A 26,653-nucleotide genomic window follows, 5' to 3' on the forward strand; every position below is an offset into this window, starting at 1 on the left:
TTAATCCACTTACACGTGAGCCACAACTCTCCTTGTACACACTGAGCATATTAGTCTGACTTACAGAACGCTGAACTGCTGGGCTGTAGCACAGCCGTGACGACACCCAGGAACCCTCTCAGTGACAGGAGATGCCCGCAGGCTCCTTGTGGAACAGGTGATGCAGAAACAGGAGCTTACAGGTGCAGTGGTCCTCCTGTATTGCCTGGCCTAGCAAAGGCCTCTCTCGCAAGGCAGAGCAGGAGTCCCGTTCTCTGGATGGCATGGAGCAAGCTGAAGAAGAAAGGCTTGGCACAGGAAGAGTAGGTGCAGATTTTGAGCTAGCTGTTGGCATGAGCACCTGCTACCCCCACTGGGCATCTGGGAGAGGCAGGTGCCTACAGAGAGAGCACCTTTCCTGGTCGCCGGCCCAGCCTGTGGGTCCCAGGGTTGCTGCTGCTGTGCGGGAAGCACTGAGAGTCTGATGGCCTGAGCCTTGATCTATGGAGCAGGTGTGCTCCTTATCACCCCTTTGTGCCAGCCTCACTCATTGCCTAGACCCTTGCAACCAGGTGACGGTGAGAAACAGCCTCTTGAGCCATGTGGCATAGGTCACAGGTGGCAGCCAAGGTGAGCTGTCTGCTGGACTTGCCGGGACCTCTGAACCCTCCCAGCATTGTGCATGGTTTTTGCTCCCAAGCGAACCTCCTTCTGTCACTGGGTGAATTAGCGCAGCAGCCCCGAAGGAAGGGCAGCCTGTATCCTTCCGTGGCAGAGGAGTCCCCTTTCCCTTACTAAGCAGCACTCCCTTCCTCCACCAAAGCGCCTACTAACCACTTTCTTATCTGCCTGAAGTCCATGCAGCAATCTGTGCAGGGCAGGCATCCTCCGAAATGGCAGAGGAAACAAATTCCCTGGCCCCAGGGAAGGAAGGCTCCTGGAACGCAGAGGAGAGTCCACTGGCTGCACCGTTCCAGGCACCCTGATGCTGGCTTTCCAGTCCCCAGGGCCATCCTGGATTCAGACCCATGTGCATGGAGGTCCTGGAGCTCTGCCTCTTTCCTTCCACTGTGGCCCAGTCTGGGATCAGGGCGCTGTGGGCACAGGCAGGTGTTTTAAAAAGCATGGGCAGCTGGGTGTGAGGGAGAGCAGGGCTGGCTCCCTCAGAGTGCTCTAGGTACAGCTCTGCACCTTTGGAACGATCTCGTCTCTGCCTCCAGGGAACCACGGGGCCATGGGCAATGCATGGATGCTCGCAGACCCCAAAGCTGCCAGCACAAAGAGCCTGGTCACCTTGGATGAAGACTTGCTTAGAGTCGCTACAGCATTTGTCAAGCACGGGAATCACTTTGCCCACCACCAAAGTGAACTTTGGGAGCAGGAGGGTGCCGAGCTCACTCTGCCCTGGGACGACCAAGTGCCCCTCCAGCAGGAGCTGCAAGAAGGGTGTGGGGGAGGCAGTGGAGTCTCTGAGCTAGCCCAGCCCTTAGCAGGGCCCCCAGGCACAGCACCATCCCTTGGAAACACCCTGCACGAGCTTCATCGGGGCAGCACCAGGCATCTGGCTAAAGATGCTCGTGGCTAGGTACAGGGCTTGGTGTGCTGTCCTGGATGGCCTGCACCTTCCTCTGGCCCTTTTGCCTTAGCCAGTAGGAGTGGGACAGGATAGCGTGTCTGAGCTGGCAGAGGCACCTAGCAACGAGTCGTGAGCCATGGAACCGAGCATGCCGCCGACAGCTGCCAGCAGCTCCCCGCTGTGCTCCTTCGCTGGCTGGAGACGAGCTGGACTGCAGAGCTGACACAAAGATTCTTCAGAGCACTTAACAGGTGATTAAAACATCAGGGCTAGTCTTTCCAAGTGCCAGGGTAAGCCAAAAGCTGGGTTGGAAACCAGCAAAAACTTTCCTCTCTGGAGCAGCATAGCTGGGCCATGCCTCTGCGGCCAGACAGGGAGCTCTGTGCTAACAATTCCATACGCGCCTCCAAGTTCTCCCGACTGCATCATCCTACGAGGGCAACCTGCTGGGCTGTTGCCCTCCCTGCAGTCTTCTGGCATCTGCTGACTAGGTCAGGTGCTGCCCACAGCAGGCACTGCCCTAGCTAGAGCGGGCTGCCAGGGCCCCTGAGATCTGTCCTGGGGTGGCTGTTTGACCCCCACGCCCCAGAGACCAGAGAACAACCAAAGGAGGGTGGGAAGGGAAATGAGCTGTGGCTCGGTCTGCTGCAGATCTGTGAAGCTGAGCAACAGGGGTTGGGGCTCTGCCAGGGCTGTGTGGGACTGGGCCACGCTACCTCGATCACATCAGGACCTGTTTGGTGCAGACTTTTCATGAGCGGATTTTCTCACCTAGACCAGTCTGCATCCTCCTCCTCGTAGTTGTCGGAACCACCAGGCCAGACGCTCTGAAGGGCAAGAGCGCCCCAGCAGGGCTGGTACAGGGATCTCACAGATGGAGCGAGAGACTATGCCAGCACCTGCCCTGCAGGGCCCGTGCTTGCCAGCAGAAAAGGGGCAGAAGTTCCTTGAGGTGGTCTCTGGAACGACCCGTGCCCAGGGGCTGACCCTGTGCAAGCTCTGGTGCCAGCGCAGGACTGGGAAGCCAGGTGGGACTGGACCTGTCCGTTGTTCCCAGCTGCAGCCCTCGAGGAGCTGTGTCCTCAGAGTGTGCCAGATGGCTTCTGCTCCTGCTCCTGCTCTGCTTGCTCGCTAGCTTTGTAGACCCAGGCCTGCCTTGCCAGCTCATTGCAGCCTTGTCACTTCTGTGAACCCCCTGCAGCCACACCGTCCCCCTCTCTCCAATGAGCTGGCTCCGAGGGGCACAGTGTGCAGGGATAGGCAGGGCCAGCTTTGGGCTGACACGTTCTCGCGTGGCAGGCACTTGGCTCAGGTTCTCTGCTACTTCCCAGCCTGCAAAGCAGCCTTGGTTGAGCTGCATGTCTGGGGCTGGAAAAATGGAAGTGTCCGCCAGGCTTAAAACTGTTCTGCTGACAGGCTCGCCTGGGGCATGTGCGCTCTGATGGGGAACAACGCAAGGAAGCTGGTTGACCCAGTGCTGCAGTTTGGGGGGAAGCTGGGCCAGGGCCACTGCCTGGGCCTCCCCTGACACTAGCGGCTGCTTCTCACATGTGAGATGCTAGTGCTGTCACCAGTGTGGTTGCACCAGTGTTAGGGCAGCATCCAGAAACTTCCCACGCTTATGTCAACACACTCAGTGCGGTATGCATGCAAGCACAGGCACATCTGCGCTGCGTGGGGCAGGGCAGCTCGGACACCCAGGCTAGCAGGAGTGCTGGAAGCAGTCTAACCACACCTAGGTGGACTAGCCCAGGCCAGGTGCCACATGGACCTACCACAGCTGCTTCTGGACGTTGCAAGTGCCCTCATCCCCCATGACCTGTGGTGGGTTAGGGGGCTTGGCAGTTGTGCGAGGAGGGCCGTTTGTGCAGTTCTGATAGATGACACCAGCACTTGTCCAAACCATCCCAGAAGGGACTGATCCTGCCTTGAGCATGGGGGTTGGACTGGATGGGACCTCCTGAGGGCCCTGCCAGCCTGGCTTGTCTGCGATTGTGTGGCAGTCCAAGCAGAGTCCTGCTGCCACCATTGGTTGCTGTACAGCGCAAGGGAGAGTTTTTCCCAGGCTATGAAGCACCATTGATGGGTTGATGTTTGCTTTGCCCCAGTGATTTGTTGTGGCTTAAAGCAGATACAGGCTAACATGCTCTGACCTGGGGGAGCTCCATCCACTCCAGCTGCACAAGCCATGATTAAAAGATCGTGAAGACAGTTAGCACTATGCGTCTGGGCCAGTGATTGACCACGCTCCAGCTTTTCATTGCCATCTCCTTGTCTAGGCTGGGCTGTCCTTCCATGGTACAACTCAGGCTCCTTGTGCCCATTTCCCCTTCTCTATTGGGATGCTGGCGTCTCCCTCGCCTGCGGAAATGTTGCATTGAGGGGAGCAGCCCTTCCCGCAGCAAGTCCTTTTCCAAGGGCATCCTGCTTCCTCCTGGGTTGAGGGGGGTCTGAGGTTCCTTTGACAGAGGCTGCCAGGATCCTTCTACATAAAAGCTCAGGCCAGCGACTTCCTGGTGGTTTCCATGTACCTGGAAACTAATAGCCGGGGAGCACCCTCACTAGCCTGAGCTCTCCTGGCCCCTGCTCTGGAGCTGCTGGGTCCTCCATAGCTAGCTGGGCTTGGCAGGGCCAACTGTCCGGCCTCGGGCAGGCTGTATGGAGCATGTGGAAGAGCTGACGCAGACGTTGCGTTCCTGCCTCCCAGTTATTTGCTCTTCGGACACTGTAAAATTCACAAGTTGTAAAAGCTGATTGAAGCCATCGTGGGCGTGGCAGCAATTAGCAGCGCCAAAGCAACGTCCCACACTCAGCAGCATGTGCAGAGACGCCCACAGGGTGGGTCAGCCCCACTGAGGCCGAGCTGCATGTCAGGGCTGCCCCTTGGCCACGAGCATCGGGCTCACCAGAGCAGTCTGGTTCTGGTGACACCACCCCAGGAGCTCCAGCTGCTCATGTCCCCCAGGCATAGCACCTGGGCTGGCTGTGCTCAGGAGGGGTTCCCCGTGCAGAGCTGATGTACCATGCATGTTGTGTTTCCATTGCACCTCATTCCCGTGCCCCTCCATGGGGGAAACTGAAGCAAAGGGTACAGAGGGCCCAGGGAGCTCTGTTCCCTGAGCTGTGCTGTGCTCTGCCTGCCCAGTGCTGCCTCTCGGCGGGGTTGCTAGAAGGTGAAAGGCATTTGAAATGGAAGAGTGTGGCCATGGGGTCGTGTTACTGCATGTCCTGCTGCATCTTAGCAGGCGACTGCAACGTGGTTGTCCGAACCATGAATTAGCCACCGTGCGAAGGGTGTGGAGCTGACTTGCTGTGTCCTGGAGAGAGCCAGCGTTTGAGTAGCTCGTGTCTTTGTGGATGTTCAGCGCCTCTGATTTAGTGTGAGATTACAGAGTCTTCCCGTTCCTCGGCCTGGCTCCACCCCGCCTCCCCCCCCCACCAAAATCACAAAATGACTCATGTAACTGCTGGCCCCAGTACCCTGGGCCGCCTGCGATCCATGGCAGTCTTTTCCTTGCGTGCCCCAGAGCTGCGGTGGTAGCACGGGGTGCTGTGATCCCTGCGTCACCTGCGTCTCTGGGGAACTGAGCCCAGGTCACGTATGGGGGCACCAGACCACTTCACCAAAGTGTGGTTTCAGTTTTCCTTCTCGAGCGGCTGTGTGCGTGTCAGGCCTATTTTCGTAGCGAGCGAGTGCTGGAAGCCAGGGCTTTCAGTTCCTGCTGCCTCACCGCGGGCTGTTGAGGCAGGGCGCCTAGCGCTGCTGTGTCCCCTCCCGGGGCTGCACATCTGCCGCCGCGCCACGCCGCACAGCACAGTGATGCTGCTTGGCTTCACACTTGACCTTTTGGTCCCTTCTGTAGTGTCATGTGTCGCTCCCAGGCCCCAGCCACTCTGCTCCTCCACTGCCTTACTCCTCCAGCACATCCTACATGAAGAGCCACCCGGGGCTTCCAGCTGCCCCTGGGGGCTGTAGCCTTGCAACCTGGAGCTCTCTTGGCATCCAAGTACTAATGGTTTCACCTTGAAACAGGGAACATTTCGATGCCAGACGCTTGGGGAACCTGTCAGAGATCCTGGGCCGCTGAGCTGCAGCACAGCCCAGCTTTCCAGGTGCCCCAGGCTCCTGGCGAGCGGGGCTGGTTGTGCGGGCTGTCCACATGATTGCGATAGCGAGATCATTCACTTTGTCTGTTTTTCATTGATGCCGCCTGGAAAAATGTGTTCATGAGACAAGCTGCTGCGGGGATTATGTCACAGGCCTTCAGCTGGGCTCTCTTCTCCCCAGCAGATGAGCTGACGACCCACCCGCAGCCTGTGGCAGCTTGGCAGGAAGTCGTTTGTTCTCTGCTCAGCTTTTCTTCCCAGAGGGGAGCAGGGGAGACATTCCCGTTCCCCTCACAGCCCAGCCCCAGGGCCTCTCTGTGTGCACCAGTGCTCTCTGACGAGCCCCTTGCAGGCTGGGCAGTTGCTGCTAAACCCTTGGCCCTCTGGTTTGCTCCCCAGCCCTTTCTCAGCCTCAGGGGCCTGGGCTGGCTGGGGACAAGCGTCTTGGCACGTGCTCAGAGGCCCCGGTACTCCAGGCAGCACTGAGCTGTCTGCAGGGTGCAGCTGGATGCAGCCTCGGGGTCTGGAGCTGGGCAGGTGACGCAGGTGCCCGCAGTGATCCCAGCAGGAGCAGCCTCCATGCGGGGCCCAAGCCCAGGTGTTGGACCCTTTGATCCTGGGGTGGCTGCAGGCAGGGAGGAAAGACCTGCTTCTGTTACATAAGGTTCCCGGCTCCCCGCAGTAGCTGGGGCAGCGGGTCAGGGGTTGCAGCAAGGTCAGGTGGTTGACACGCACTGTAACAAGGGGGTGGTTAAAATTAGCCCGCAGAGAGGAAGCTGGCAGCATTGTGGAAGAGCAGAAGTTTCCTCTGCACGGCAGCCTGGTGCGGCAGGGGACGTGCCGCGTGCTGCCTGCCAGCCCGTGAGTCACTGCGGCTCGGCCTTGCGTGCCGCTGAGCCCTGCCAGGCCCAGCCTGCCTGCGCCCTGCTGCACCGGACCTGCCCAGCGCATCCGGCGGCCGCGGGGCTGTGCCTCCCTTTCCCGCTCTGCCCCGCGCTCTCCTCATGGCCTGGGTCTCTCTCTCTCTCTCTCTCCCAGCCCTCTTTGCTTTGCTGTATGCTGGACCTCCCTCAGGCAACCCGCACGTGGCCATCCCTGCCCCCCAGTTCCCTGCTCCCACTGGGGCCAGGCTGGGGTGGGCCCTGGTTTGGGAGTCAGCGGGCAGCAGGTTGGGGGCCTTCAGCCTGGATGGCAGAGCCCAGGCACTGCTTCCTGCGTGCACCAAGCAGAGTGAACCAGCGCAGCTCTGGTGCCCGTGTAACAGGCCCACAGAGGTCAGGGCTAGGGGCACCGGGAAGCAGCTGCCACACCGTGGTGCCACGGCCTGTCCTCAGGGAAAGGTTACGCTTTCCGAGACTGGTGTCCGCTGCTAATGGGGCTGGCTGGAGGGAGGCAGGCCGAGGGCCTGGTTGGGGGTGTTGCAGGCACATGGGGATGAGTTTCAGGCTCCACAGCTCTGGAAACTCCATCGGAGAGTCTCCTGCATCTGATAATTACCAGCGCTATTGAATTTCACTCTGGCGAGATCTGTCCCAGCTTCCCTGACAGGCTCCCCCGCTGCTGTGCGCGTTGAGCCCAGGGGACGGGACAGGCCTGAGGCCCGCAAGGCGCACGGCTTTTGTACAGTGCCCCCACCTGCTGGCTCTGCGCACCTGTATCCTTCCCCCGGCATCCGCCTGCCTGACCCCTGCTCTCCGAGCCCTCCCGCTCCCATCGTGGAGGCTGTCAAGGGGGCTCTGTTGATTTAGCTGAAATGAAACAGCCAGGACAGTCCTCATCATTCATCTCGCACTCGAGCAGGATTTCCAGCGCTCGGGCTGGGAGTTCCGCCTCTGCAGGCCTGGGAGGGGTGGGGGCAGCGGGGGGGCGCCCTCTCCGCAGCACCGCGAAGCGGGATGGAGGCTCCAAGGCCCACGGCCGCCTCCTGTCCTCGGGTGAGGTCAGGGGTGAGAGGGGTGCAGTGCATGGGCCAGTCTCCCTGAGGTGTGGAGGGCACTGGGATGGCTGGGGGACCTCAGACTCACCCTTTTCACCCTCCTCTTTGGCTGTGGCTAGAAGTGGGACTCCAGACCCCAACAGTTTGCTTCAGTCCTAAGCCAAAAGGGCCTGAGGACACCCTCCCCAGTGTCCCGAGGCTCATTGGGCCCTGTGACTCAGGGCATCTCGCTTTGGCCAGTGCCCGCTGCCTTCCCTTTGCACTGACTGTTTTCCTTTCTCTCCCCCCGACCCCCTGTCCGCACCCTGTAGGTTATTGCAGCCGACTGCAAGAGGGTCACAGTTCTGAAGTATTTCCTGGAAGCCCTTTGTGGACAAGAAGAGCCTTTGCTGGCATTCAAGGGTGGAAAATATGTGTCAGTGGCACCCGTCCCAGACGCCATGGGAAAGGAAATGGGAAGCCAAGAGGGAAAACAACTGGAAGATCAGGTACCGTGCGGGAAGAGTGTGCCGCGGAGGAGGAAGAATCACCCCTGTGGGGCCCAGCCCCGGCCTGCCCTGCAGCTCCCGCTATTTATAGCTGGTGTAGCTGTGTGTGCCTTGGGCGTTGGGGGATAATAGTGTACAGCCCTTGTCTCCCAAGTATACTTTGCTCATGCCCCTTCCTGCCAGTCTGACCTGGGTGCCTCTATCTTGTGCATTGTTATGAGTTCCAGATGCTGCTTTTAATGGTTGTCGGGGAGGGGGGGGCCTTTAATAACGCACAGCTCTGGAGTCTAGGGAGAGGGGGCGGCGAGGGGGTGTCAGGGTTCAGTTTATAGCCATGGAGCTCAGCGCGGCACAGGCCTGAACTCCAGCCTCCAGCACACGTACAGGAAGAGCTGACATTGGCGCCCTGGCCCTCCCCTGCCTCTCACATCCTGATGTGATTAAGGAATTCTCCTCTTGTTTTTCTGCCCTTGCTTGTTCCTGTAGCCCTTGTTTCACTCCAGGCTCAGTGTGTGTGTTTAACGGCTCTGCCAGCCGCTCTGCAGGTTGACTCTTTCCTGGTGTTTAATCTTGCCTTTTGAAAGGCCAGGGAAACAGTAGAGGAGGGCAGAGGCGTTCGGAGCTGGGAGCTGGGTGGCCCAAGCACTGCCCAGGCTCACTACACATCCGACTGGAAGGATGTGGAGGGAGGGTGGAAGAGGGCAGAGCCCTGCCGAGGACATGGCTTCCCACCTATGAGGTGCTGGGTGGCCTATGTGCCTTGGCCTTTGGCCAGCTTGCCCCAGGGGAGCTGGGGTCTGGGCACCAGCCACGGCATGATCCAGGCCCCTTCATCCCTGCAGCGTCTGCAGCAGGTGAAGTGCTGGAACGCCAGGGATGGGGGCAGGGATGCCACAGAGATCCCCAGAGCGCTGTGGCTGGCCATGGTGGCAGACAAGCCTGGATTCCCTTGCCCTGTACGTGGGGCATTTGAGGACAGAGAGGCTGGGGTCTTGGGGCCCAATTCAGGGTCTCAGACCTGAGAACACCCTCACTGCCTTCCCCTAGTGCTCAGACCCTGGATCTCTTGGCCCGCATAGTGGAGCCACCGCTACTGCTGGTTCCCTCAGCCGTTCAGCAGTGGCAGGCTAAGGCTTGAGGTTTCCAGGCTTGCTCAGCTATGGGAACCTCCGTGAGCTCATTACAAAACCCAGGCTTCCTCATTAGAGTCCCTGCAGAGCTTAGCTTCTCAGGCTGGCGTGACCATCCCTTGACCCTAGGCAGGCGTAATCCAGCCCAACTGCACTACAGACTTGCATCTGCACTGCACCCACTTGGGCTCCCATGGATGTGCCTGCCCTCCACACCGCTCCTTGCTTGCATATCTACCACTTCACCCAGCATGGTGTCATCCACAAACTTGCCCATCCTGGAGGGTGGAGGTGAGGCCGAGGGCTGTCTTCCCCCACCGCAGGATGAGTGAGAGAGCAGCCTGTGTGCACAGTCCCCAGCTCTGTGAGAGCTAATCCAGGCTGGGGGCCTCCTGGGCTCCTCACTGTCCATCCTGATTTTGTGGAGCATCTATCTGTGGTGCCAGACCCAGTGCTGACAACCCCTGAGCCTGGAGTTGAGGCTGGCTATGAGTGGGAAGGAGCTGATCTACTAACTGAGAGTGTTTCCTTGTGATTCACTCAGCTCAGCCCTGTGCAGGCCATGTGTACCCTGGCTGGGAACCCCAACAGGGCCCGTTGTGGGCAGTGTCTGGCGTGGACCCACAGGCACCTGTCATTGTTCCTACACTTTGGCCGTGGTCTGGGAGGGCAGGCAGAGCCACTGGCAGAGAGCACACAGCTCGGAGCAGTCACAGGCCCATGGGCGAGCTTGCTGTGGATTACCCAGTGAGAGCTGTGCATGTTCCCAGCCAAACACAGGGTTGTACCACCAGGAGCAGAGGGGGCAGCTCAGAGGGCAAGCATGACCTGGGGCACAAGCCAGGGCACGGCGAGGTGAGGCCAGAGCCCTGTGTGCACATTTTTGACAGGGCGTGTACAAGACCTGTGAAACCTCCCGCCCAGGGTCTGGCAAGTCCTGCCTCACTCGGCATCTTAAATCCAGATGGAGCGTCCTTTCGTGATGGACCCAGTCCAGCTGGGCTGGGAGGGACGAGCTGAGGCAGGAGTCTCTAGGTGACATTCTCTGGCGTGTGCCAGGCAGAAAGGCAGACCAGAGCCTCACAGTCCCTCTGTCCTTAACATCCCTGGGTCTGGTTCCGTCAGTAAGGGCAGGAGACAGTGCCAGCCTGCATCAGGGCTTCTTAGCAGTGCTACAGCAGCATCTAGCTTCAAGGAGCTTCTACCCTGAGTTGACAGACCAGGCAGCTCCGAGGGAGGGAGACGAAATGTCGCCCTCTGTCCTACAGACTGACAGGAGCCCAGGCAGGTCCAGCCAGGCCAGGAGCCGCTTCCGTATGTCCAGAGCCCCTGAGTAGTGCTCACCAGCATCAGATCTGGATTCCCTGGCTGCAGGGCCCCACTTGCCTGGCTGACAGCAGAGTTTAGGGTTTCCCTTGCCTTTTCTGTAGTGACTAGACCCACATGTGCCCCATCATGAGTGACTAGCAGTGGGCAAATGCACCCAGCACAGTCTTCTCTGCTGGGGGTGGGCCGTTCAGGAGAGGGTGTTCGGTCACCTGCTGCCCTCCAGCTCTCACCTGCTCCGTTCTGTTTCTGTCCGTCTGGGGTCTGTGTGTCAAGGAGGACGACGTGAGGGTTGAGGCGTTTGAGGATGACTCCGAGGCTGAAGGAAGCGGGGGAGAGCTTGACATCAAGGAGCTCCGAGCTAAGAAGCAAGTGCTAGCACGGAAAGTAGCTGAGCAGCAGCGTCGGCAGGACAAGATCCAGGTAGGACAGGAGCAGCATGTCAGGGTGTCTGGGCAGGGTGAGCCAGTTGCCCCGTACACCTGGGGCACCAAGCACATGGCTCTCTAGCCTGGGCCTGCCTTCCTGGTCACCAGGCATCAGCAGAGCTCCCTTGGGTTTCAGTGGGGCCAGGCCATGGTTGGGGCAGAACTGGTGGAAACTTGGAGCAGTCCAGAGCTGTTTGAAGCTGTCTCCACACTGCTGTCCTCCATGGAGAGGTGCACACCCGCACCCGAGTTGTGTGGGTCAGGAGTGATAGGGATCCCTTCAGACGTGGGGCCCTCCCTCGCCATGGGGAACCTTCCTGTTCTCTGCGGGGACTTGACAGCACACTGCAGAGCTCCCATGAGCAGTGCTGCTGCCGTCAGCTGCAGCACCAGCCCCCTGTTGCCCTTGCTGTGGGCACATGGGTGGACCTGATCAACACAAGCTGTCCAACTGTGGCCCTCGGAGCCTGCCCCAGCTGGAAGCTGGGAGCGGGGGCCCGGCGGCATGAGCACTGGCCCTTTAAGAGCAAGCCCACATACATGGCTCTTGGCTGCTTTGGTTTCTCTCGGCCCCTCTTCCTCCAGCCTTGCAGCACAGATGAGGATTTCTCAGCAGAGGAGAATTCTCCCCAGCTCCCCCTCCCCCTCACCTCCGCCCTCTCTAATGCCCAGGGCCCTTCACTTCCATAATTCTTCATTTTCCAGCCTTGAACGCAAGCCAGACACATCTGTCTGGCCATATGCGTGAACTCTGCCGTCTGTGCCGAGGTGGTTGTAAAACAGGGCCGCGGAAGGCCCTACTGGGAGAGCACACATGTGTACCCTCCAGCTATTGGCGCAGGGCCCAGAACCACTGCGCTTCGCCTTCCAAACCCACCCCAACCTCTTTGCATTTCCCACCCCCCCTCTTTTTTTTCCTTCAATTTTAAAAAATACATATTGAGGCAAAGGTAGAAGTGAGCAGGAGGGAGGGAGGGGCTGCCCTGCACACCAGGCTATTAGTGTTGGCAGGTACCTGGGTCGCATTAATACAATAAGGAAGAAGGCGGCAGGGAGCGAGCTAGCGATCAGAGAGATGGGCTGTAAATTCAAGCGGCCTGAAGCCTCCCAGCCTCCCCAGGTTGTTAAGCCAGAGGTGTAAGCAAATTCCCCACTTCCCAGTGCTCTGCACAGACCCGGCAAACAGGAACTGCACATGTTTTTGGGAGGGCAGCAATCGCAGAGCCCCAGGCTGCAGCTCCCCTGTCTGTGCACAGTTTCCCTGGCACCCAGGACTGAGGCTGCCCCTTCCACAGCAGTCAGGAGCTGCCGGAGGTGTCCCAGGTCTCTCCCCAGTGCACCCCTCCCCTCTTCCGGAGCTGCGCTGGGGCTGGGGCTGGGGCTTTCAGCCGGATGGAGGTCAGAATGTGGGTGTGGGCAGCACCGGGGGCTGCGCAGCTGAGGGCTGAGGTGCACTTGGAGCCTGACTGCAAGGGGTGGAGGAGCAGTCCTTGGGGGCTGAGTCAAGTCATGCAGCCCAGAGCTGGCTGGGAACAGACTGGAGAAGAACACGTGTGCAGGCCCCAGCCCTTGCTCCATGCGGGCACTGACCAGACAGCCTGAGTCAGGGGAGGGGCCGCTGGATGGGGCTGAGCTTCCCCCAGCCTCTCCCTGGCCTGTTCTCAGGGCCTGGGGTCACAGAGCTCCTGGGTCTTCCCAGAGAGAAGCCCCTGCGCTCGCTGATAGGGACTCTCCCCTGATGCTGTGCTGCACTCTTCCTTGCGGTCTCACCGCATCTCTGCGCTGGCCTGTCCTGAGCGTGCCTCCCCTACCTGGGCAGGGGCCCATGCTTCTGCACAGTGCCACAGACAAGCAGCAGCTCCTTGCCTCTTGGTCCGAGGGAGATACAGGGACTGGCACTGCAGTGCTGGAGATGCTCATGGTCTTTGCTGCACCTGCCCTCCCACTCCCACCGCGGCAGGGCAGGCCAATGGTTCCCTTGTGCATAGGAGCAGAGGTCCAAGGTACTGCCAGGGTCAGGCTGGGAAGAGATCTAGGGCTGAACGCATTGCCCACGCTGCTGGGCCATCCTTTCTTCCTTCACCCTTCAGCTCCTTGGTGCCCAGAGTGATGCTTGGCGCCCTGGGGCAATCACAGGGGCCTGCAGAGGGTCTGTCCTCACCCCATAGAGACACCACTGTCCCCACATCTGCTGGGCTTCTCTGCCTTTGCTTTCACTGACCCCCTCTGCTGCTCTGTCTGCTCTTGCCCATCGGGCTCTCTCTGCCCTTGCTGCCTCTGGGTCTCGTTTCCCGGGAGGGGCTGCGGGTGGGTGGCTTTACTCGCTCGACTGGCTTAGTTGCGTTCTCCCTGCTGAGCCCCTCGTGCTTCTGATCTCAGCGTCCTCTCTGCTGCGCTTCAGTCGGCTGCACTTCAGTCCCCTGCTTGGAGCTGCCAGCCCATTCACGGCTCTCCGCCCTCATTGCTAATGGGGGCCAGCCCCAAGCCCTTGGCTCACACATGGCCTTGTCCTGTGCTACACTGCTGTGTGCCACTGCCCCTGTTTCAGGCTCTGCCACTGGATTGGTTCTGCATGGCACTACTGGCATGTAAACCACCCAGTTGGCCTGGAAAAATCTTGGGCAGCACCCAGAGTCTTCAGCCCCATGCGCCCTTTGTGCAATCACTGTCCTTTATTTTAGGAACCTGTTGCTCCTGTCCCATTTGCCCTGAGGGGCTTATGAGACAAGTGCCTGTTTTTCATCCTGGCAGGGACAGGGGCTTGTCCCATGGCACTCGTCTTCTCTTGGGAGGCCAGCGGCCCTGCTATCTCCTCTCAGTGATTTGTCCAGCTCAAGGTGCGAGAGGCACCTACCTGGGCCTGCAGAGCTCAGCTTGGCTCCTCTGAGAGAGCAGGAGTAGCCCCTTGGCTTGGCCCTGCCAGGGGACCTCTCCATTGCATCTCTGCGGCAGGAAAAGAGACGGGCTCCTCAGACAAGTCCTCCCTGGAGTGAGGCTTTCTGCCATGCTCAGTCTGCCCACCTCTACCTGCACTTGTGCATGCATTCCCACTCTCCCCTGCCCCGCCTCCTCCAGTGCCGGTTCACCAGTCCAGCTGGGAGCCCCGTTCCCATGTCTCATCAGGCCAGACCATTAGGGCCAGCTGCCGAGCTGGGGCAGGTTGAGTCACAGACACACCTGGGAGCTGCTGTGTGCTGGGGGAGCAAGGGTCACGTCCCCGCCAGGGCTGCAGTGGTGAGGGAGCCGGGCTGGCACGGGCAGACGTGTTCTCCCTTGCGACGCACCCACTGCGGCCCTTGGTTCCCAGCCACCCAGCCCCCTCCCTTGGCCGAGCCCTTGGTCCATGCTGTTCGGCGTCCCCTGTCCTTTGTGCCGCTGCTGTGCGCTGGGAGCGGTCGGGTTTCCTGAGCAGTTGAAAACATCCCACCTGAAACATAACAGGCTCTTCCTCTGGATGCTGCTATTGTTTTGCTCGGCATTACAGAAGCGGCTTCACTGGGCAGGCAATTATGACATGTCTTCCCAAAATAGCCTCCCCCTGTCCCCTCCGAGCACACGGAACAGCCGCCCCCTTAAGATGCAGCCACTCCTTTGTGGCGGGAGCGTGAGTAACCTGCTAAATATAGCCCCAGCCCATTCACGCTTTCCACGGAGGAACAATGCGGCGGGTGCGCGCGCGCCGGCACGCACCTGCCTGGGAGCGGGTGCCTGCTGGTGCGGAAGGCGCACACCCACCCACGGCGGCTCCGCCACGGCGGCAGCCCGGCTCGCTACCAGGCACGGGGCACGTCTCCTCCTGGGGAAGACTCTGCCGACAAACCTTGGAACGAGGAAACCCTCGAGCAGAGTCTAGAAAGAGGCATTGTTCTTGGCCCCCTGGAAAATCCGCCTCCTATCTCCTGGAGCAGCCGGAGCTGGAGCAGGCAGCGGCGCCACGGCTGCCCAGCTGCGGGGAGAACTGGACTGGCGTTCATGACCTAGCGAGGGCAGAGTGCTGGGTGCCACCCCAGCCCAGTCTACAGGACCCTTCCTCCCTAGGCGGGACGTGGGCCTCTCCGTGGCCGTTCAGTTCCAGGTAGCCGGCCGGTGGCTCCTCCCTGCTCCAGGGCACTGCGTGTCTAGGGGAGCTCCTGTACGTATGTGGGGGTCCAACAGGGCCCTGGCCAGGGACAGCCCTCAGCAACTGCAGCCCCGTGATGCGGCCCTCTTGCCAGGACATGGCGGCAGGACAGGCAACTGCCACGGGATATCCCCAGGGGTCTGGCGGACTTGGGCAGAAATTTGGGACTTGGGCATGGTCAGAAGCACCTAAGCTCAGAGCTGTCACCACCCAAAGGAGCCACCACCGGTCCAGAAGAAGCCGAGCTCTCCCTGTGCTGCTGGCCCTCCTGTCTGTGCTCCCCACGGCACACGGGAGCTTCCGGCTTCTCTGCTGCTGCGGTGGAGCGCTCGCTCGTTGCCCGTGCTCCGGGAGTGCAGGCCAGAGCCTGGCTCCCCGCAGGCATCGGCCCGTCCCTGGGAGAAGCAGCTGTGCTGCTCTCATGTCATCCCGTCCCATGTGCTTTCCAGGCCTTTGCACGTGGCCGGCCTCGGGATGGGTCGTTACCATGCTCGAGCCATGGGGACAGGAAGTGATCTCTCAGGATTGCATGCCAGGCTGGCCGGGGCTGGGAGTGGGACCCAGGAGTCTGAGTGCCTGCTGCTTTCCCCCGACGGGGTGCGGCTCCCATCCCTGCGGCACCGGCTGAAGAGTTAATGTGGTCGCGGCTCCCAGTTGCGCACCCGCGTTCTCGTTCGTCTCTGGCGAAAGGCCAGCGAGAGGCTGCATGAATCACAGGCCACTCCCCTCCCCCCATACCCCCTTGGCCAGAGGCTTCTGCAGCCTTTTACTCACACAAACAAAAATAAATCTCGCTGCCGGCCTCTGAACTCTGCAGAGGCGAGTTTCCCTCTGGCTCCCCGCGCGTCCTGGAGCTGCGAGAGGGGACTTGGCACGCTCCCCACCGACCTCGCTCTTTCGCTCCCTGCGCATCCTGTGTCCTTCTCTCACCGGGCGGCCCGGGGAGCGGAATGGGACGTGACGACCGGCACAGGCGTCGCTCGCAGCTGCCAGGAATCTGACGGGTACGAGCTGTGAGAGCCAGGAGGGCAGATGCCACCCACGAGGGGACTGCGGGGTCTGGGGCGCGTTCCAGGGGCCATACCCGCAGGGCCGCGCGCACAGGGTATTGCCCTTGCACGTGGAGCTGGGAGCTCAAACTTGTCCGGCGCCTCAGGGGTCTTGGGCGCAGCTTGTATTCTGGCTTCGCGGGGGCTGCTCTCTAATGGGACGTGGGGCCTGGGCCCAGGCCTGGGCCGGGAGTGAGAGCTGTGTCGCTGAGCCTCTTTGCCATTTGTGAGGGCAAGTGGGGCTGCTGCTAGCAGCTTGCTGCCCAGTCAGAGGGGCCCTCAGTCATCGGAGCTTGGCAGAGCCAGGCACTTCCTCATGGGTGTCTGTGGGAGCAGCAGCCCTGTGCTCTCATGCCCACATGTGCAGGCAGGGGTAACAGCAGCAGCTGCCTAGTGGTGTCAGCTATCAGAGCTGTCCCGTGGCACCGCTTCCCTGGCACAAAGGTCCTGCCTATCCTAGCTGCTTGTGCACTTTCCCTAGACCAGCAGTCCTGCTACAACTCCGCTGCAGCCACATAGCCCCACTAGTATGGACACTGGCATGCCAGGATGCAGGGCCGTATCCCAGATGCTGCCCAGTGCTCGGTATGCCTCTGCACGAGGGTGTTCTTTGCACCCTGCTGGGGTGGCAGCTGCATGCCTGATGCCTGCAGTGCCGTGGGGCTTTGCTGGAGGGTCAAACAGCTTCTGGCCCGGAGTCCCACTTGATGTGAGTTCCCCTCAGGGTCTCCCGGCTGCTCTGGTCAGGGGTTCCCTGGGCCTGGCCCAACTCTTTCCTAACTCTCTCCTCTTCTCTCTGGGCTCTTGCAGGCTGTGCTGAAGGATCAGAGTCAGATGAGGCAGATGGAGCTGGAGATCCGGCCCATCTTCCTGGTGCCAGACACCAATGGGTTCATTGACCATCTGAGCAGCCTGGCGCGGCTGCTGGAGTGCAGGAAGTTCATCCTGGTGGTGCCCCTGATCGGTGAGTCAGGCCAGGTGCATTCTCCCTGATCCCGCTCCCACAGGAGCCTCACTGATCAGCTGTGGATACATCCTGCTGTGGCACAGCCTGGGCCCATCCAGACCCCGCTGTCACTGGTTGTCATGGCTAGCTTCAGGCCAGGCTGCTGGCCCACCAGCAGCCACTTTGGAGATGAACTCATCTCCGTGCTGATGCTTGTGCTGGGGGCCCTCCTGGCCCCGGGACCCTCCTCTAGGGGTACCTGCCCTTTCCCCCAGTGCTGCCCTGCAGTGGGTCTCACGCAGGCATCCTCTGGTCCATGTCACTCATCTCCCTTACTGCCTGGTCCCCACCCACCACGTGCTCTTGTTCCCCTCCCTTTGATGCATGTGGGGTGCCAGGGGCATCGGGTGTGGGAGGCAAGCGGGTGTTAAGCAGGATTTAGAGGGAATTTGGGAGGGAGCAGGGTGGGGGAATTGTTAAACAGTCGAAGCAGGGAGCTTATCCCTGCTGAGCCAGGGCTTAGACACGGAGCGATGGCCAGCCTGCGTCCCAGCGCCTGATACTACACTGGCCCAGCCCTTTATTTTATCCTTATAAAGCTCGCAGCAAAGCAGCAAGCTGGTTCCCGTTATTGGTAAACACTCGCCCTGGCAGATAACAGCCTTGCTGCTGGGTGGTCTCCCGGGTGGCGGGAGGATTTGCTGAGATGCCTTTGCTCTGATCATCAAACCACGCACTGAGTTCGAGGTAACGTTCCCCTGGCTGGTGTCACACTGGGACTAGGTAGCTGGAACCCAAAGGGACTGAACCCCCAGCGCCAGCCTGCAGCCAAAGTTATCCTTTCAGACACAAAGGAGGTATCCTGGAGCAGGAGCAGGGGAGGTGCCTCAGGTCCAGAGCACAGAGTGGGCTGCCTGTGCTGCTGCCTTCATGGCCCTTAGAGCCCCAGCTCTTCTGGTGTGTGAGCAGCAGGTGTTGTTCCCTGCGCTGCTGTGTGGGCACATGCTCTGGGGTGGGACTGTTTGACACCAAGTCATGGCAGAGACAAGCATGAGAACTGTTAGTGTAGTGTGCTTGGAAATGGGCTGCCAGGAGGGGCCTAGCCTGACCCCTGTGCCATTGGCCCTGCAGGGCAGGCTTCTCCCCTGGTCATGCTCAGCAGGCCAAGTCCCTGGGAGACTGGGGCACAGGGCAGGAGGGGAGTCAGAGTCAGCAACTGCTGTCCCCAGGAGGTGCTGCAGAGCTTTGCGCTGTCTTGAAGCTGCGGTGCCCTCCTGCCTGTGCTGCTCCTCCCTGGTGGGGTGGCACACATACTCAGTAATCGGACAAGGGTTGCTGGCTGGGGAGACCCAGAAGAGTGGCAAGGGGGGCCCTTGCCTGGATTGGGAACCCTGTAGATGCTTCAGCTTGGCCTCTCCACCTTGGGAACACCAGGGAGGGGCTGTCAGCCCAGCGGAGGTTGCTGAGCTCGGGGGGATGTGAGCTCCCAATTCACATCCCCCGGGAATTTTGGCATGCACCCTGCAGGGCAGCGTGGCTTCCTGGCTACTCTGGTGCAGTTCAGTGGACGCTCACTCACCCATGCTGTGTCACCCACCCCATGAGAGGAGCCACTGACCCCCTGCACCGGCTCCCAGCTCCATGAGGCTGCGATTGGCCAGTGCTGCCCTGACTCAGGCTGAGCAAAGCCACAAGACCAGCAGCCAGTCTAAGCCCAGAGCACGGGGGGGGGGGCCCTCCCCTCCTCAGTCCAGAGCACAGAAGCCGCAGCAGAACTCTCTGCCCCTGCACACTCATTGCGAGCGTCAGGGCTGGGCAGGGAGCGTCCCCCACGGACCCCCTGTCCGGTGCCCAGGGCTCCCCTCCTGTGTGCCGCTTCCGGAGGGGCAGCAAGGGGTTAAGTGTGCAGCTTTCCCTTCGGTTTCTTTCTCTTGCTCTTTAACCTGCTCCACGCTCCTTGGGCCTGACCCTGCCATGGAGAAGCCAGGCCTAGTGCAGAAGCACAAACAAGCCTCCCCTTTGAAGCCTGTTTGGTTTGGAAGCAGGAAGGCTGATTTCGGGAGGGAATACCAGCTTTTCCTGTTTGATGTTCCATCTTAGCAGCGCTCCCCCCGAATCGCAGCCCTGCACTGTATGCACATGGCAGCACCGGGGCGCTGGGGCCGGAGCCAGAGGAGCAGAGCAGCTCCGTGCAGCTTCGCTCACGTACCCAGGCTGCCAGTGCCAGGCTTGCCACAGAACTGAATGGTCACACGGGCTCCCTGCTCAGTGATTCACAGCACCGGGGAGAGGCCTCAGACCCCGAGCTCTCTCCCCAAGCCCCTGAGGAATGCATATTTCCCACTTGAACTCAGGGCTTGGCTTGGAGCTTGGAAAGAATCTCCAGAAATCAAGCCACAGCTCAAACACATGCTGTGCACAGGGACTCACTCTCACACAGGCCCCAGGCGCACTGGCACACATGTGTAAGTGGGCTGTTGCACATGCATGTGAGCAGTTTTGTACAGAGACCTCACTCACACTTGCTCCTCATGGCAGCAGGAAGTGCCTTGAGGAAGGACAGGTGCTCTGTGGGACTCTCCTGGGTGTCACATGCAGGTGGTGGTGGCCCCAGCCCAACTTTTGGGAGCAGCAAATCCCCAGTCTAGCAGTGCGGAAAGCAGGCCTGGAGTCAGCCTGATCCTGGGCCAGGCCTGTCTTTGGGCCTGAGAGGAGCGTGCTGTCCCGGCCGCGGCGAGGTGCAGGGCAGGGAGAGCATTGAGCAGCCTGCCTCAGTAAGGAGAGCTGTGCAGAGGGTGCGTGTTGCTGCTCCTCTCTGCCCCAGCCAGTCCTGCTGCAGACCTCGCTTCATGTGCCAGGCCTTCCTGGAGAGCAGTGCGCAAGGACGGGCTTCTCTCAAGCCTCAGCAAGTCGGAGGCTAGGATCAGTAGCTGCAGTGGCGGCAGTAGCCTTGGGAGAGCTGCAGGCTGCTGCGCAGAAGCTTGTTGGATAGCTATAGCGGTCAGTCATCCTGCGGGGTCGGGAATCAGCCCTTGGAGACTGGGACTAGGAGATGGGGCTAGATGGCCCAGCCTGCCCAGTCCAAGAGACATTGCAGCCCCTCACCAAAGTCTGGCGCTTTCTCTCACCCACAACCAAGGCCTGGGGCAGGGTAGGAATGGGGCAGCTTGGTGAGTTCTAGCTGAAGCAAGAAGCTTGTAATTCTGGAAAAAGCATTTAAGAGGGGATATGTAGCAGTCTTCAAATACCTGAAGGGCACTATAAAGAAGAGGGAAAGCACCTTTTCTCTCTTGCTACATAGAGGGCGTGGACCATAGACTAGAAGTTGTGGCAGAGGAGGTTTAAACTGGATATCGGGGAAAGCTGCTTCACTGTTAGAACGGTGAGGCTGTGGGAGAGATGCCAGGGAAGCTGTGGACTCGTCATCTCTGGAGGTGCTCAAGAAGAGGCTGAACAGGCACTGGTCAGGGATGACCTAGGCATAGCCAGGCCTGTGTTCTGCCATGGGAATTTCCCAGGCTTCTGGGCGTTGCTGGTTGCCCCCCCTCGCAGCGACGTGGCAAGGTGTTTTTTAGTCTCATTCAGAGGCACTGGTTGCTATAGCCCAGGCTGGGGTTTTGATGGGGCTGCGCCAGTGCTTCTGCTGGGACCAAAGCCAGAGGTCTCTGGCTAGAGGGTCGTGTTCCTCCACTCAGGGTCTGACCGATCTCTATATTTAGGGTCAAGAAGGAATTTGAACCCATGGCCAGATGGGTACAGGCTGTCGGGTTTTGCCCTCCTTTTTGGTGTGGGGCATGGCCTCTACTTAGGATCTCTTGAGTGTATCTTAACCTTTTATAGAAGCAGGACGCTGGCTCCTGTGCTCTCCCTGCTTTCCCTGTGGCAGGTTCGGGTGCTGTCCGTGTAGTGTCAGAGTTGACCACGGTCTTAGGTAGAGTTTAGATTATCGCCTGTCTAGGATGGTCTGCACAGAGCTGACCCTGCCTCAGGCAGCGGGTTGGAGGTCCCTTGCAGCCCTTCTCTCTGACTCTGTGATATCTCATTACTGTGTGCACCGTGGTAGCACCTTAGGACCTCGCAGAGGGCAGAGTCCTGCTGTGCTAGGTTCTGTATGTGCATCACAGTGAGGCACTGGATTGCTCATGGCCTGGCCTGGCCAGGCAGGCTCTGGGTGGGGTGGGGGCAGCACCACTCTCCTCCTCTTCCCACATGCCGACACAGGCTTGCTCCTCACCTGAGGCCTCAGCCGCAGGGCCCCCACTGCGAGCGGCAGGCAGCTCCCCTGTCTTGTGCTGACTGCCCTGTGCCCTCTGTGTGTGACAGTGATCAACGAGCTGGACGGCCTAGCCAAGGGCTCGGAGACGGAGCACCGTGCTGGGGGCTACGCCCGCCAGCTGCAGGAGCGAGCCAGGAAGTCCATCGAGTTCCTGGAGGGGCGCTTTGAGAGCCGCGACAGCTGCATGAGGGCCCTTACCAGCCGTGGCAATGAGCTCGAGTCCATCTCCTTCCGCAGTGAAGACACCACTGGCCAGCAGGTAAGAGGCCCTGGGCCGGCCCCAGAGCATGCATCTGGGACGGAGCCAGAGCCCCCCAGCACAGCTGTGCTCGGGCTGAGTGGGAAGGGCTCCCCGGTGACATGGCCTTGGTCCCCACTGAGTGCGAGGGGGTGGCTCTGGTAGCCCGGGGCATGGGGCAAGCATGGAAGGGGCGCTGCAGCTCTGCATCCTGACGTGGGAATATCGTCCTTCCTCCCAGGGCAACAACGATGACCTGATCCTGTCCTGCTGCCTCCATTACTGCAATGACAAGGCCAAGGACTTCATGCCAGCTAACAAAGGTACTGGGTTCAGGCTCCCCCTCTGTCATGCTGGTCTTTGCTTTCAGGGCCCTTCATGGTCTGTCACCTGCCCAGTCAACCTTCAGCCATGCCCCTCCCTGCTTCCCTTGTGCTGCACCTTACCCCCGGGCATACACCCACAAAGCACCTCAGCCCCCTCCTTAGAGTACTCGTCTGCTGCAGTGCCTGCCGAACCCTTGGTAACAGGCCAGCGGCTGATGCAGGGAGACCATTGCTTGTCATCTGCCTGGCCTGGGCCTTCCTTTAGCCGTGTCTGCCCTGTGCCCAGCTGTCATCTCTAGCTATCTGCTTGCACCAGAAGCTGGACAGAACGCCTTGTTCTGGCAGTACAGCACCAAGTGCACCACAGATCAAGTAGAGTCAGTGCTTGAGTGAGCGTCTAGTCACAATGGAGGTGATGGGAAGGAGGGCAGGGCTGTCTGCCCCTACTCACCAGGGCAGGCAATGCCCCCCCCAGCGAGAGGCTTGCAGTGGCCAGACCCTCCATGAGCAGTTTCCAGGGGCTGCTGGGCTGGGATTGCATCAAGCCCCGTTTGTTAGCACAAATTCTTAGTAGCTTAACTTGTCAGAGACGCAGAACGGCCGTCACCAGTGTTTATGTGCGGACGGGGCCGAGCTCTGGAGTCGCGGATTATGGCGGATGGGCCTGACAGGCTGACGGCCTCTGGTTTGTAACAAGCTGCCGCGTCACCGAGCTCAGCAGAGGATGTTTATCATTACGCGTCTCGGAGAGTGTCCACACAGAACCTCCAAGCCGGCTCCCAGCAGGGCCTGGCCCGTGGCCCGGCCCTCCCAGCCCAGCAGATCCCGGCTGCGCTCCCCACAGCCCGCCTTTCCAGCTCAGCAGATCCCGGCCGCACTCTCCCTACTTCCCCCCCAGCTCAGCAGATCCCAGCCACGCTCCCCACAGTCGTCCCCTCCCTTCCCCTCCCCCCCACCAGCGCAGCAGATCCCTGGCCCATGTTAAGCTCCCATGGCCTCTGTTTTTTCCATCCAAGTCCTGGCACGGAGGCGCTGTGTTTCCTGTGCTCATAGGAACAGCTCTGGTCACAGGGCCCAGCTGCTTACACGTGCCCCATATGCTTCCCCCACTCTGCACATGGAGCCCTTGCTCCCGCCCCAGGGTGCAGGGTGGCTCCTCCAGGGGCAGGGGCATGCGGGCTGTTCCTCGGGTGCAGCTTGTTCTGTCTGTCTGAGCTGAGTCCGCCAAGCCAGCGGTCGTGGCCTGTCCAAAACCACTTAAATTCAGGGCAGGGTTTGGATCTCACCGTGAGAGCGCAGGGAGCAAAGCAGCCACGTCCTGAGAGAGCTCAAGTCAAAACTGCGTCCTGGCCCCTGAGGCACCTCCTGCGTCTGCCCTACATGCCTCCCCTCTTGGCTGGTGACCAGGGCCCCTCACAAAGGTGCCTCTGGGCCAGGGCAGGGCAGGGGACACACAGCTGGACAGGTCTGGTGTGCAAGGGCCCCTCCCCAGCCTGGCCTGGCTGAGGGCTTCTCCCAGTCTGACTGGAAGGAGCTTCATGCGGAAGCCCTGAGGCTCCAGCGGAGCTGACCCGGGGGGCTTCTCATGAGCAAGAGCCTCGGGAGGCAGCCTTGGCTGGGCAAGAGGGAGTGTCCGTGTGTCACAGACGTTAGGGGCGGAAGGGACCTATTAGATCGTCGAGTCCGACCCCTGCCCTGGGCAGGAATGAGCCCATGTTGTGTACATGTACTCAGCAAAGCCCAGAGCTCTTTCAGGGCTCCAGCAGCACAATCCCTGGGTCCAGCACATGCCCACAGTGGCATGGGGAGATGACCAGCACAGGGGCCTGGGAGGCTGCACGGGAGGGGGCCCCAGTGCTGTGGAGCAGAGGGCAGGTGACAGCGCTTTGGCTGGGAGCTGTGCCAGCAAGCCTGGCTCCCTCTCTCCACTCTGCCGCGGGCACTGGCACCTCAGCCCTGACCCCTCAAACCTCCCATCTCCATTCCAGATGACCCAATCCGCCTGCTGAGAGAGGTGGTGCTGCTGACGGACGACCGGAACCTGCGGGTCAAGGCGCTGACCCGGAACGTGCCCGTGCGGGACATTCCCACCTTCCTGAAGTGGGCCCAGGAGGGTTGAGCGCATGCGGGCAGGAGAGGCCGAGTGAGTACCGCAGTGCGTGGCCCATGGGACCGCGGCGTTTGAGGCAGGCTTTGCGACACGTCACCTGCCACCCGCCCACCCGTGAACAATAAATGCCACGTCTTCACCCCCTGGGATGGCCGTGCTGCCGTGGGGCAGGCGTGCTGGGAAGGTCGTTGCTGCCGATGGTTCGTACAGAGGCTGGAGCACTGAGGCTCAAGTGAAGCCGAGCAAGTAGGCGCTGTGTCCCAGAAGACTTTGGGGCGAGCTCCGGGGTCAGTCTCGCAGCCTCTGGCTTCTGATGTTTTCCTTGAGGGCAGCGAGTTCACAGCAGGGGCCTGTGTCCCCCTGGTGCTTACCCTGTGTGTGGGGCGCAGGGGCAAGAGTGACCTCTTGTCCGAGCCCCTCCCAAAGAGCAGGACCCTGTGGACAGGCTGGGGCTGCCCATGCTAAAGAAGACCCTGGTCTGTGGGGTCAGACTCTCCCCTGCTGCCATCATCGCCATCTCATCCCCTTGCTGCTTCTGCTTCCTCGCAGTGCTGCCCTTTCCTTTGGGTCCCAGTCGCACCCTGGGGCAGGACAGGGTTAGGCCTGGGCCTGGGCCTGGGCCAGCCCATAGGCTGCCCTTCTTCCTGGCAGCGGAGTCTGCCTGGAGCTGATGAGCATGGAGCTTCTCTCTCCCTCGGGAGATGCCCTTGCCCCCGCGAGCCCTGGAGCACCGGGGCGTTAGGGCCCTGTGCCCCCAGTCTGTCAGGCAGCATCATCACTGAGGCACCATCACCCTGCAGCTGTTCCTGCCCCTCCCCATGCCAGACACACTGCTGCTCCCTGTCCCAGATCCCTCTTACACCCCTCCGGGCAGTCGGCTCCAACTGACGTTAGGCTGCAGTGTCCTGGGCATCATGGTGGGGTCACTAGCTGCTGCTCCATGGACCCCGAGGGTGGGGTCGGGCCATGTGGGATGCTCTCTTTCCCTAGGGAAGATCCCTATGTCCAGCAGGGGACAGCTAACAGACTGTCCAGCAGTGTGCGATGTGGCTGCTGCTCAGGGGGCCTTGTTGCTGTGCGTGGGAGGCCTGGCACCAATGCCACCCTGAAGGTTTCCCAGCACATGGGTCCTGCACCCCAGACCCCCTCATGGGGTAGGGGCTTCCCCGCAGGTGGTTCACCTCCAAGCTGGAGCACACTGCAGGCACAGAGATTGCGAGGGGCTTCAGCCCCTGGCTGCCCTCCACAGTGGTCACGTAGCACGCCCTGGCCCAGCTCCTGGCACACCCTAGCACTATGGAAGCAGCCAGTCTGGACCCCTGGGGCCTGTGCTGCCCTCCCAGTCCTTCCCCTTCTCTGCTCTCAAGCACAGGGGCCTCTGGGAGAGGCGGCAGCAGGCCTGAAAGCAGCTCTTCTTGCCTCTCTGGGCTGGGGCTAAACCGGCTTGAGCAGGGCGCTGCTGAGCGCAGTGGGGAGCCAGGGCAAGGGGCTTGTCTGCTTCATCTGCCCGTGTTGCCTGGGGCCCGGGAGGGGACCTGGATCTGTGGCACTAAGGTGCCCTGGCAGGGTGGGAGGGGCTCTGCTTGCTCAGCCGCTTGCTTTGGAGGAGTCCTGGCCGCCTCTTCACCCGACTTCCTGTCCCCAAGCCCACCCCAGGGGCTGGCGAGTCCAGGCAGAGAGGGGCCCCGTGGCCAGGCAACGAGCCCTCTGGCTTTGGGCTCCTGAGTGACAGCTGCTTGGAGGCCGCGGCATCTGCTGGGGAGAGCGCAGGCAGCGCACATCACCGGTGCATCAAAGGGCACTCGATTCTGGACCACAGCCAGGATCCTGCCCAGCTCGGACCCTGGAGACCGAGGCCAGGCAGCTGGACTTCCACCACAAGGACCTTGCTGGGGGCTCTGCCTGGGACATGCCGGCCCAACACAGCTGCACAGACCTGCACACCCAGAGCTGCAGCCTGGATCCCTTCTCCCCAGCCGTACAGCATGGCCTTGCAAGAGGACTCAAGGAACAGCCTGCACCATAGAAAGAAAGCCAAAGCCCCCTAGGCTTGGCAGGGCAGGACCAGCTCTGAGCAGGGGCTGCCTCCGGACACTGCTGGCCCCTGGGCCTGGACTCTTCCCTGGAGACAGGGACCAGGCATGCATTTACTGCTCCCCGGACCTTGTGTTTGCAGCTTGGGAAGGGTGCCCTGACACCAACTGTGGGTAATGGCTCTGGCAGCCGGCGTCCAGCTCCTTCGTATGGGGTGAGCTGTGCCTGTGCCTGCCGGCTGCGTGCAGAGCATCAGACCCAGGGGTGGGAGGGGAGGGGCTGGTGAGGTCTTGTGCTGTTTTGTTTAGAGGTTTTAATAAATTTTGCTACCAAACACTCCCTGTGCTCTGCCTCGCCTTGTCCCCTCGTGGTCAGTCCCAGCTCCTGGGTCTATGGGGGGGGAAGGGAAGGAGATCAAAGAAACTGTCCACGTCCATCCTCCGCACTGAGGGGTCCCCAGGGACTTCACTGGGGCCAGGACAGCACCTACAGAGCACGAGACCAGACAAAGCTGCTGGGGCCGCCCAGTCCAACCCGCTCCAGCGCCAGCCTGGGCCCTGCTGCCCGGGCCAAAACGGAGCTGC

The 26,653-nt window shown here is 60.8% G+C and overlaps 1 protein-coding gene across 1 annotated transcript in view; it reads left to right on the forward strand.

Moving 5' to 3' along the window:
• Positions 1-26,350, forward strand: part of SMG6 (SMG6 nonsense mediated mRNA decay factor) — a 113,589-nt gene extending 87,239 nt beyond the window's left edge. The window contains exons 14-19 of the mRNA XM_090025929.1: positions 7,910-8,086; positions 10,819-10,965; positions 16,950-17,103; positions 21,409-21,620; positions 21,841-21,922; positions 23,914-26,350. Coding sequence (XP_089882055.1) covers positions 7,910-8,086; positions 10,819-10,965; positions 16,950-17,103; positions 21,409-21,620; positions 21,841-21,922; positions 23,914-24,044 — 903 coding nt within the window. The 3' untranslated portion in view covers positions 24,045-26,350. The remainder of the gene's footprint in view (positions 1-7,909; positions 8,087-10,818; positions 10,966-16,949; positions 17,104-21,408; positions 21,621-21,840; positions 21,923-23,913) is intronic.
• Positions 26,351-26,653: the final 303 nt, after the last annotated feature.

Source organism: Crocodylus siamensis, chromosome 13 (assembly GCF_052110815.1).
Source record: "Crocodylus siamensis isolate JL-2025a chromosome 13, ASM5211081v1, whole genome shotgun sequence".
Taxonomy (NCBI): Eukaryota; Metazoa; Chordata; order Crocodylia; family Crocodylidae; genus Crocodylus; species Crocodylus siamensis.